At 33.4% G+C, this 12697-nt stretch overlaps 1 protein-coding gene across 1 annotated transcript; it reads left to right on the top strand.

Annotated features, from left to right (window-relative positions):
* The first annotated feature begins 915 nt into the window (after positions 1–915).
* On the top strand, positions 916–5922 carry LOC125585437. The gene is made up of 2 exons (XM_048754486.1): positions 916–2991; positions 3096–5922. Exon 2 carries the CDS (start codon positions 4498–4500, stop codon positions 5689–5691), a length of 1194 nt encoding a protein of 397 aa, XP_048610443.1. The 5' UTR covers positions 916–2991; positions 3096–4497; the 3' UTR covers positions 5692–5922.
* The last annotated feature ends 6775 nt before the right edge of the window (positions 5923–12697 follow it).

Genomic DNA, 12697 nt, shown 5'->3' with positions numbered 1-12697 from the left:
CACCTATTAAACACATACTAATTAAAATTAGTGATATGAAACAATTGTAATACATTAAAAAAATATATATTTCTAAACTAATTCCATATCTAATATAATTTCATTCCTAAACGAATTCCATATCTAATCTAATTTCATTGTTAGATTAATTTTATCCTAAACTAACCACCTAAAACTAAAGTAAAAAAACATACCTTAGAGAGAGAGAGAGAGAGAGAGAGAGAGAGAGAGAGAGAGAGAGAGAGAGAGAGAGAGAGAGAGAGAGAGAGAGAATATTAGAGACCAAGGAGTAACTGAAATGGTTTCGATGGGTTCGACTATATATAAGATTTAGGAATTGTCGTAATATCGTTCTAATATTACGACGAATTAGGGACAACCCGCGTTTATGGGTTTATGAAGAATTAGGGACGCGTGTTTTTAAGGTTTACGACGAATTAGGGAAGACCCCGTGTTTTTGATGTTACGACGAATTACGGACGAGCCGTGTAGTTTTAACAACTTATTTACGAAGAATATGGTTTATACCCTAAAATCACAACCCCAAACCCTTAACTTCTTAAGTTATATATACATTTCTCTAACTTAGTTTCTCTGACTCTTAAACCTCTTATATTTTGTTTTCACAAGAAAAAATATTTTTAAACATTGATTTGTTACATAATTTTAGAAAGATAATGAAGACAATGAGTCTAATAATATAATTAAATATAGAGTTGTTACATAATTAAAATATATGACATAATGAAATTCACTCGTCATCAGAATCATCACTCGGGTCATCACTAGGATCATCACTTTCTTCAAATTCATCTATGTTGCCTTCGTCTGTTAGATCATCTGGCTTCATATTCCGGGTTTTGCAGATCAACAAGCAAGATTTCATCTGTAGGCTGTTCATGTACTTCACTTCATTTACGGAATCTTTTTGCAAAGGCAGTTGTTCATCACCGATTATTCGGCCCCTAGGTGTAACATTTATAGAAGCTAACCAATATATTCCAGATTGTCGATCTGATCCTCGGATATGGAACAAAACAAATTTGCTCTGCTTGAAATGCCAATATGTAGGGTTCAAATTTATTGTACCTCCGTCAAGCATTGATATCCACAACTCCAAACTTTCTATACCGAACACCTCTATTGACGGAGGGCTCGAACCAGTCACATTTGATAGGACGCATTTCATCTTTGCTAAACCAGGGAATTCCACTTCAATGATCTCTAGTAAGATCCCATAAATAGAAATTTGTTTCCCCTATCACACATATTCTATAGTTCACCGTTGCTCGACGACTCTCATACTCGTAAGTGTGAAAAGTGTAACCTCGTGTGAAATACATAGGTGATGTGGTGACCTTAAAACCGGACCTTGTATCAATTCGTGAAACTACGAAGGATAGAATGGATCATCATAGTCAAATAAGTTTTTCTCTATTTGCTCGTATTTTAGTCGTTACTCAGTTGCAAAATATTTTAATGTAATTTAGTTGTAAAATAACAACTACATTACGACCCCATGTACATGCCGTCCTAAATTAGTTGTAAACTTATGACTATTTTACGACAAAATTTTTCGTTGTAAAGTTACAACTACTTTACGACGTTTTTTGCTTTCGTCGTAAAGTAGTTGTAACGTTGACATAACATTACGATGACCAAATAGTCGTCGTAACGTGTCGTCGTTGTGCGTACATTTTATTGTAATGAAACTATCCTTTTAGAATTTGATTTAAATACAGTTTTTACCAAAAAATTCCCAATTAATAATCTGACTAATAGTTTACTTTCTTAATTTACTTTATGAAAATTAAATATTTATATTAGTGACCTTACTAAAATAAAGAAATTTGAAATAACAACCCTACTTCAGTTTTTTTCCCTTGTCGGCATAGAAAAATCACATTGAGTTTGCAGCCAAAATTGGGTTCTAAATCGTGACCAAGTAAACTAGGGCTTCCATATACATCCATCTTCAAACTACCAAAGTGAAGGAGTAGTGAATCACACAAAATATTTTTTTTGTGTGATTCACTACTCCTTCACTTTGATTATTGTGCAAAATTTAATGTCTTTTAATATTTATGACCAACTACACAATAAGACTTTTATTAACTGAATTATTTATATTTTTTCATATTGCTATATATGTAACTAAGATCAAATGTATAAAAGATCGTGCATTCTTAATTCATATAGATTTTTTTTTCTATAACGTGAAGATTTTAAAAGTTTTTTAGGTCCAATGACTAATCCCACGTGACCTTGCATCCGGGTACACAACTAATCAAACTTATGTCGGAAGCTCTAGCTGGAGCCTTTTTAGCACTAGGTACCACTTGATTAATATAAAGTTAGTACCATTCTAACACACTTTGATTAATTCAACATAATTTTTATAATTCATATATATTACTAACCTGAAACATAAACTAGAATAAAATGGAGAGATAACTAAAATAACCTAGAGAGAGATAAAAATAATATAAAGTTAGTACCATTCTAACACACTTTGATTAATTCAACGTATTTTTTTTTTAAAGTTGTTATATCTTGAAGCGTTTCTTGCATTCGTTTATTTGTGGCTAGCGAATGGTGACTAAATAAAGACTTACAAAATTGTTTAGATCAGCTGTATATTTAAACACATTTGGTGGAGCCCAGATAGATTAGTTAAACTAGTATTACATATCTAACACCAGATAGATTAGTTAAACTATGTTATCATGGAATGTGTCAATGAATTTTACACAACTATACATTATTTATATTTCTAGCTTGGAGTTGACTTATTTTAGATTTGTAATTCTTCCCTAAGTATATATGCGGTATTTCTCATTTTCATATTTTTCGCAGTTTTGACGAAGGAAAGTCGTTGTTTTGTTCTTGATTCCCATAGAAACATGACGGTGAGAGACAACATGAAGAATCATCTTCTGTTGGCTATCATTGGAACCTTTGCCGTTATAGTTGGAGCCCAGACGCAAGAAGGTACGTAATATAATATATCAGCTCTTCAATGGTTAAACATCAACAAGGATCTTTCTTCTTTATATTGATCAGTTTCAGCATTTATTCCTTTGATGTCTGAACAGGATTTATAAGTTTGGACTGCGGATTACCTCTTGATGAATCTCCTTACAATAATTCGTTTAATGGATTAACATTCTCATCGGATTCCAATTTCATCCAGACAGAAAAAATTGGTAAAGTCGATAAAGATGTCTTCAAAAGATTCGCGAAACAATATGGGACTATGAGATACTTTCCAGAAGGAAAACGTAATTGTTATAGTCTCGATGTCAAGCGTGGCACGAACTATGACATGGTTGTTAGTTTCTTATATGGAAATTATGATGGTCTTAATCGTGAACCAAGTTTCGATCTCTATCTTGGTAGCAATAAGTGGGCAAGAGTAGATTTGGGAGCAGGCCAAATGGAACAAGAGAGGAGATCATACACAAAGCTAAGTCAAACTCTTAAAGCAAGATTGACTCTTACACAAGAAGAAAAGCTTCCCCCAAAAAACAGCGAACCAAAAGGCGAATCCCTAGCTTTTCAAGCCGTGAAATTCGACGTCTTCACCGGTGTGAGACGTCGCCGGTAGGTCTCCCGTGTTAGTGGTGACCTGTCTCTTCCTTTACCTCTTCATCTCTCCTTCCTCCGCCATGGTTGCGACGAAAGAAAGTTCGACGACCTCACCGCCTCCAACTTGGTGTCTCCGCCGGTTCTTCCTCTGTCTTCAGCTTCGGAGTGTCATGACGGTTCGTTGTAGTCTCCACAACCTCCAACTGATACGCTCACGGTTCACACCTCGTCTCCATCACCGTCTCTGTTTACGTTCATCGTCTCTGCCTCTTCCTACTACGCCTGCGAACTGTCTTGACGGATTGGTACCTTGCTCCCTCCATGACGTTGCTCTAGAGATATCTGCAGCTCAGTTTCCTCTTGAAAATAACGTGAAAGCAATCATGGACAAAGCTTCCGTCACTGTCACCACCACTCCTCGGACTGACACGGTCCCTCCTTCATCATCTCAGATGCAGTTGGATACTGATCGTGAAGTTAACAACAAATTTTTGGCTCATCAACCACTCCCAATACGGACCCGGTCAAATTTGTTCCGTCTCTAGGTTCATGGGCTAAACCGCTCTTCTTCAAACCTCCTGCTACTCCTCCAGAACCAAGCACACCTCAAGGTTACGACCCTGCGATTGTTGGAAACCAATTAGCTGCTATGTGGCCGACTCTTAATGATTAGATACTGAACAAGCAACTTAAGAGCAAGCATCCAACTCGCTCTTTACAGCCTCCTATAGAGAAATTACCTCCTCCAGAACTTAAAGCTGATGGAAGTCTGAGGTTTCCGTGGGCTGCGAGATTAAGTCCGCAGTCACGTAATCTATATCGAGCAGCTACTCCAACTTTACCTGCTTGATGGTACACCAGAGGTATCTATCCCTTCTAAAGTGCTTAGGTTAGGACCTGAGAACAAGGATGAATATCATAGGCAAATTTCATAGATGTTCTTTACCTCCGGGAGGTCTTATCCATGCTGTGGTTAATAAGATCTGGGGAAGGAGTTGTAAGATTACTTGTAAGAAGCTTGGAGATTCATCTTACATGTTCCATATCCCTCACCAACCTACTCGTCAATGGGTAATTCAGAGAGGAGTATGGCACATTGATGATTGCCTACTTTTCGTACTTCCTTGGACGCCTGAGGGCTCTTTTAAAATTCCAGAAATTTCCACACTTCCAGTTTGGGTCATTCTGAAGAACCTTCCTGATTGCTGCTATTCTAGATTAGGAATAAGCCATGTTGCCTCAGGACTTGGTGAGCCTATTTTAACGCATAAACCTCGTTTAGATCCTACTAGCATGGGAGAAGCTAAGGTGTTAGTTGAAATGGAATTAGATAGGGATTTTCCGAAGCTAATTGCTCTTGATGATAAGCAGGTCAGTATATTTCTGGTTAATGTTGACTGCACATGGATTCGATCTACATGTGAGAGATGTGGAAACTTAGGCCATAAAGAGAAGAGGTGTCTTCTTTCTTCTAAGCCTTTGAATGATAACTTGTTGTCGATGAAAGATGGTATCAGTGATGAGATTCCTGTTGTGGATATTGATCCAATACTAAAGCTAAGAGAGAAAGATCCCTCAACCAAATCTTCCCCTCATAAGAATCCAACAGCTATAGGCACTTTGACGACTTCTACTCCAGCTTTTGAGCCGCCTTCTTTTGCAGTTTCTCACATCGTTTCAGACTCAGAAATGAACCCACACTTCCCTTCAAGTGCTCAGACTGATCCTCAGCCTCAACAGGAAAACAATACTACTTTGCCAAACTTGTCCAACACTTTACCCCCATTAGTAGATTCTCAATCTGCTCCAACTCAAACAACCATTATGGAGACTTCTCCATCAAACATTACCAACAATGTGGTCCTAAAAACTCCAGTTGTTGATCCACTCACCACAACTCCTCAGGCTGGAGCATTTGAGAGTCCATCTCGCTTCACTGTGCTAAGAGTTATGGATGAAGTTGAAACAGATCCAAAGAGCTCCTTCAGCTTGACAAGGGGTGGGAGGGAGACAAAACCTCCTATCAAATACCAAGATATGGAATGGAAGACTATGCAAGGGAGAGGTAAACATGGCCGGCGAGGTCGTGGTTCGTCTCATTAGCTATTTCTTATACATTTCGTTATTGGTTATGCTAGTTTCGTCCTAAGTGTTTTCTTAGGTATGTACTCTTCCCTATCTTGAAGTGTGCTTCATGCAAGCTTTTCCTCACTATAAGATTGTTAAGTCTTATCTTTGTAAACTTTTATGTTTTGTTTAAATTTGAAAGCCTTTCTTCAAAAAAAAAAAAGAGTCAAACTCTTTGGATATTTGTCTCGTTAAAACTGGAGAAACCTTGCCAGTAATTTCAGCAATAGAAATACGGCCACTGGGTAATGATATTTATCTAACGAAATCCGGTTCACTGGCGCTGTTTTTCCGGGACTATTATAGCACTTCCGATGAGCAAATAAGGTAAGTCAACGCCATTTGACTCATTCAATATAAGCTGTTTTTATACAGTAAGATTTCTATTTATTTATTTTCTTATGCTCATGAATGAGAGTATAAAATACTAGGTGGTAATATGCGCCCTGCGTGGAGTGATTGACTAAAAGTGATTATAACTTTAAAACTATATAGATTAATTTTTTGGTGTAATTTAAGTATATTTTATGAAAATAAATCTATAAGAGTAGGCAAAGACTTATATAAATTTATTATGAATTTAAGATAAAATAAAACATAAGCAATATAATTTTTTTTTTTCATAATATAAATTATGAATGTAAAATAAAACGAAACATATGCAATCGGATAATAAAATAAGAAAGAAACAAATTATAATAAAAAAACAAATAAAAAACTTATAAAACCACAACTCCTGTGAGAACTGTCTTCAAAACTCTTGGTTTGCAAACATATAAAGAGCCATAACAAAAAGCCATAAAAAAATTCATGGCAGCTAAAATATGAATTTTCCATATAGACTTCTTTGGCTTCAACTCAAAGATGAAATTCATGACACTTTTTTTCTTGCTAGATAGAAAAATGGTATGTTGTGATGTCGATGCAGGTCAAACCGTTGATATATATGGATCACTTATAGGGTTTTAGTTATAAAAGATTAGAGAGAAAATAATATTCTCTCGCCACAATCAAAACGAATGAATCCCTAAATTTTAGATGCCAATTTTAATAAAATTATGGAAATTAATATAATTAAGAAATCAATATATAGGAAACAATATTAACTTTGTAAATTAACCTGATCGAATAGCAACGTGATTGACGTGTTGATTCCTTAATTTTAGAGTCTTGGTACTTAAGATAAGGAATTAAATGGAATTTGTAGATTGGTGTCATCCAATCAGTCAAAAGATCAGATTGCGTTAGGCGTTATATGATTAACTAGGGTCGGCCCGCCCTACGGGCGGGATATACTTTACTTGTAATCAAGATTATTATTTTTTATATGATTTGTGGTTTGTGTTTTATGTTTACATTTGCAAGAGATGTATATGAGATATAATATTTTTTAATTTAAAATTAACCAAAAGACTAATTTTTACTATTAGCATAATTTTTTTTTTCTCTCTCTCTCTCTCTCTATTCACGCTACGGGCGTGTTAGTAACCAAAAATACATAAATATATCAGTTAAAAAGTATTTCAAAATATTTAGCTTACTTAAAATTTAAAGTGATATTAACTTTTATTGTGTATGTTTTGTTATTCTTTTTATAGATCATGATCATTTTAATATTAAAATGTTCATGAATACATAATAGTTTTACATATTTTCTTTGTTTATTCTACTGTAATTATGATAATTTTTATAATAAGTAAAATAATTTTTAATGCAAAAATCTTAGATTATATTTTTTTCTTATGAATATTTTAAATTTATGCCTTTGATATTATATTATTAATTATGTGCTAAAATATTATTTTAGGTTGATGTCAAATGAAACATTATTTTCATATATATATATATATATATTTGAAACTATTGTTTTTCGTATCGTATTAGTTCTAGTTGTTTTTTCCGAAATAGGAGGTGCGGTTGGACGAATTTTCTTTCAAATGTGTCAACGATGTGATTGTTTTTTTAATTAGGTTAGCAGGTGCCATTTTTCGAGAAGAGAATATATATGTTATGGGAAGTGAGTGCTCTAAATAAGACATAAGTTAGTGTTTGGACAAAACTACAACGCTTCAATTTCATGTAAGAACATGTTTAGTATTCCACACTCAGCTCATTCGTCCACCGCTCTCATTTTATTGTGATATATGCAGACTCGAACTTAGAAGTATAATAAGAAAAATGCATTTTATGTATATATCAAAACTCAGCCAATTTTGGAGACACAAAAGCAGCCAAGTTAAATAGAATTCATAGTCCAGTAGTCGGTATGGAAAAGATGTAATTGAAATATACTCACAAATCACAATCATGCATACTCACATAGGATTCTATATCCATAAGTGTCTGCACTAACTGTTGTATCCTTGAAATCAGGGCCAACAACCTTTTAGGGAGCCACAGTAATGAAAAATCAACACCAATATGTTGGAAATTATTATGAGCTAAAGATAAATAGATCTTTTAAAGAAAAAGTTCACTAAAAAAAGTCATCTCCCCTCTTCTACCGTCTTCCTCTTTTCTTTTCTTCTCTGTTTATTCTGTTTCTCATCTCATTTTTTCTGTTTCTTATCACTTTTATGTTCACAATCCGTTGAGTACAACCATGGGCTTAACAAAAAAAATTTTCATCACCTTTTTCTGTTGTTTATTAAGAGAAATGAACTGATGATTTTGTTGGAAGAAAACCTTCATATTTATAATGAAAGATTAACACAAAAGAATGAATGAAGAGATTCATTGAATGTGAAATCGTGTGAGAAGTAGAGAGTAGGTATTAATGTGAATGTTAATGAAGATGCATGAACCAAGTTAATTTCCGTAATGGCGCTAGATTAAAGAAGTCTTTTCGGCTTCCAACTGACATTGATCGAATTGTTAGTCACCGGTTGGATTTCTATTGACAGTTGACTGAACGGGAATTGTTTCTCGACAGCCACTTTACCTAAGTTTCGTACACAGTTTTTTTAGAGAAGGTGTATTTGGACCGTAGTAAACACATAAAACCCATTAAACTCAAGAATTAATGAAACATTGACTTTTGATTGACCGTGACACGTGTCGTCACTACAAACTCCGAATTAGTGACATGACATCTGATGTGGATGGTCTAGGAGCGAAAGAAACCTTTCTTTATATATATAGATATTCATATACAAATTGCATTATATAAATTCGCACCATAAATGTAACATACCAAAACAATAAAAAAACATGACCGGGATGAAAAGGATCAAACTGAAGACATGACCAGGTTTCTTTTTATTAGCCCATCATATTAACACGACCTGTTTAACCTGCGACTTGCGATGATATATATATTTTTTAAACCTTATAATGATATCTTATTTTCATAGTAAGCTTAGTGACATTTTAAGAGGTCCAACAATAAAATATAAAGAGATATATTTTTTTATCATGATAAAGTAAGAATGAAAAGATCTAAGCGTGAACGCGATCAATACATTTTTAGATATCACATGAAAATAAGAAACATATGTATAATCCATCGGAACCAATTATAATATGCACTAATATGAAAGTTAACTAACCAATGTCATAACATGTAATTAGTATTTGCAATGCAGGGTTATTCACTAAAGGCCATGAGGAAGACTCTTATGATGACACATACGTAATGGCAAATTTGATAATAGCACATCAGGAAAATGTTTATTAATTAGAATGTTCCTTAAATAATAGTAATGGAATATGGACAAATTTTTCGGATAGCTATTTTTAAGTTTTTGTCACAAAATAACATTTGAAGAAGAAAATGATCAAAATAGTTTTTTTAACTTTGAAAATTTTAATTTTAATTTTTTATTTTTTAAAAATTTAAAACCCTATCTCCAAAACTTAACCCTTTAATACTAAACCCTAAGTCTAGATTAGTTAACTCTAGGGTAAAAATGTATTTTTACTTTTTAATAAAGCTTATTTTATTAAAAAGCTTATTTTGAGGGCTATTTTGATCATTTTCTTCGTTGATGGCTATTTTGTGAACATAAACTAAAAAATGCTATCCTAGAAAATTTCTCTAAATATATTCTTTAAAACTAAGCGTAAAGTTAATTGATTTTTTGTATCCTTTATTTTTTTCTATTTTATATTTTCTTTAGATATAATTTTATACTATTATTTGCGAAGTATTTCGCACGTTCGATATCTTACATTAAAAATTAGAGAGATTAAAGTAAATGATCAGAACTGTGCTCACTCTTTGTAAAAAGGACAAGTTACTTGGGCCCCTTATTTTTAGTCTAAATTTAGGGTCCTATTTATATATACAATACATTAGTTAGTGTTATAAATGATTACATACACTCATATATATATATGGAGTTTGATTGATCATATCTCTTTTTCTCTACATTTTAGTTTGGATTTTGTTTCTAAAGATTTTAATGATGAAAATAGTTATGTGTCTACCAGTTTAGTTCTTTGTAAACATACCAAAATCTTATATGAAGATATCATTCGAGCAAAAAATTGCTTAATGAATGATATCCTTAATGAATTTTATATATAATATATTCTATAATTTAAAAACATTTTATATTAATTATATTAGATTTATACTCATAGTAGATAATTGATTAAATTAATATAATTATGTTGTCACAAATAAAAACAAATTATTTTAAAAATACAAAATTCTTATATATTGTGTTGTTATTTTGTAATAATATTTTTATTATAAAATTTAAAAATTAAGATATAAAACTATTTACATTTAAATATTAATCTAGCAAAAACATTTATATAAATATATTTTAAAAAATATTTTTAATATATGATTATTTTAAAATTTCAACACAATAATAAGTATATATACTTTTAAAGAAGGTGGTATGGGGCTGCGCCGTGTTCAGGAAGTAGGTACAGTATTTGCTTTGAAACTTATATGGAGGCTCTCTGCTCACTCCTATTCGCTCTGGGGATCATGAGTGAGACAATATCTGCTGCGAGGTGAGACTTTATGGGATGTGAAGGACACGGGTTTGGGTTCTTGGGTATGGCGTAAAATCTTAAAGTTCCGTACGCTTGCAAAGCATTTTCTACGTATTATCAAGAATGGCCAAAAAGTGAAGTTCTGGACTGATGTGTGGCTCCCTGCAGGGAGACTGATTGACCTTGCTGGTGAGATTGGAACCGAAAAGTTAGGCATTTCGAGAAATGCGAGAATTTGTGACGTTTTGGATGGGGGAGGGTGGGGTTTGGAATCTAAGGGCATGTCGCGACCAGCACATACAGCAGCTGGTGCAGGTAATTCGCCAGTTCCCATTAACGCTGACTGTAAATGTCCCTGATGGAGTCTTGTGGAGGAATGGTCCTGATGACTATGGTGATAAGTTCATCGCTTCTGGTACTTGGCAACAGATCAGACATAGTAGAGATGAAGTTCAGTGGAGCAAGATTGTCTGGTTCTCCCAAGGCGTACCTCGTTTCTCTTTCATCACTTAGCTAGCTCTCCGTGATAGGTTCTCAACAGGCCATCGTACGCGCAGATGGGGTCACCCGCAAGGTTGTCTATTCTGTGGCGAGCCAGATGAAACGAGAGATCATCTATATTTTGCGTGTCCGTATACTTACACACTGTGGTTGCAAGTTGTGGGGAACCTCTTTGGTGCTGAGCCTGATCCGGACTGGGGCATCACTATGTCGCGGCTGATCACAGGAACATATGATAGTCTTAGGCTGATCACAGGAACATATGATAGTCTTACTTTCATTTTGTTGAGACTGATTTTGCAAGTAACCATATACTACATTTGGAGGGAAAGAAATGATAGGAGACACAACAACTCTGTTAAGACTGTGGACCAGCTTGGCCGTATCATAGACAAGACAATGAGGAGCCGGATAATGTCGACCAAATATTATCAGAAACCAAAGCTGCAGGATTTGATGTGCCGCTGTTTTGAAGATCACATGCTTTAATTTTTTTTACAGATTAGTACACTAGTTTGAAGTCCTAAGTCTTATTCTTTATACATATACTTTCTTTTTGCTCTGAACAATATACGATGTATGTCAACGATTTATTTTATTTAAGCTATTTTGTTTCTTTTTTAATCATTTGAAAAAAAATAGATGTATGACAAAAAAAAATATTCATGGGATGTTTTAAAAAATGATTCATAATTCCTAGTCAAACAAAAACTAAATTATTTTTTACTCTGTCCAAACTTTGTCGCTTTCATACTATTTCATCATGAACATATCAACTTATTCAAAAAATGTTATTATGTATTTTTTATTCGAAAACATGTTAATGCCTTAAACTTCTTCACCGTATTTACGAATATGCAATTATTTTCGGTATCACCAACCACAACTAACAACCAATAACTAAGTTCTAAATGCTTTAAATTTTTTGTCTAATTATTCTTATCTCATTTCTTGGACAGAAAAATAATTTATCTTTCATTTAATTTTGCATATCATCACAAAAAACTCTCAATTTTTTTTGTTTTCAAAATCATTTTTCACTAGAGATCCTCAATTTTGATGACTTTTTTATTAACGACTAGATATCTTTCATTTGGCTTAAGTAAGAATTTATATATGATTAGAGAAGATAAACACGAACTCTCATCAGATCTTGAAAGTTATTCACTTAATCTTTTTATACTAAGGAGACTTCATGTAAAGTATACTTTGCCGACCTGACTTCACATTATCAATGCATATATTAGCTTCACAATTGAATGTTTTGTGAGTTTTATTTAGTAGACTTCACATGATGTCTGCTAATTTTTCTTTGTTAAAATGTTTTTAATAGATTTTGTATTTGGCCAAAATTTTAGGGAATTTTAATTTTTTTAAAGTAGACTTCGCGGCTGAGTGGAGACTTCACCCAAGTCTTTTTACATTTCACATGAGATATCCAAAGTGTCACAAGAAATCTGATTAGGCAAGTTTTGCAATTGCATAAATTTTAAACATTTAACAAAAAAATAAATTAATTAATAGACTTCAT

This window comes from Brassica napus, chromosome C4, assembly GCF_020379485.1.
Source record: "Brassica napus cultivar Da-Ae chromosome C4, Da-Ae, whole genome shotgun sequence".
NCBI lineage: Eukaryota > Viridiplantae > Streptophyta > Magnoliopsida > Brassicales > Brassicaceae > Brassica > Brassica napus.
This window is presented reverse-complemented; position numbering and strand designations above follow the sequence as displayed.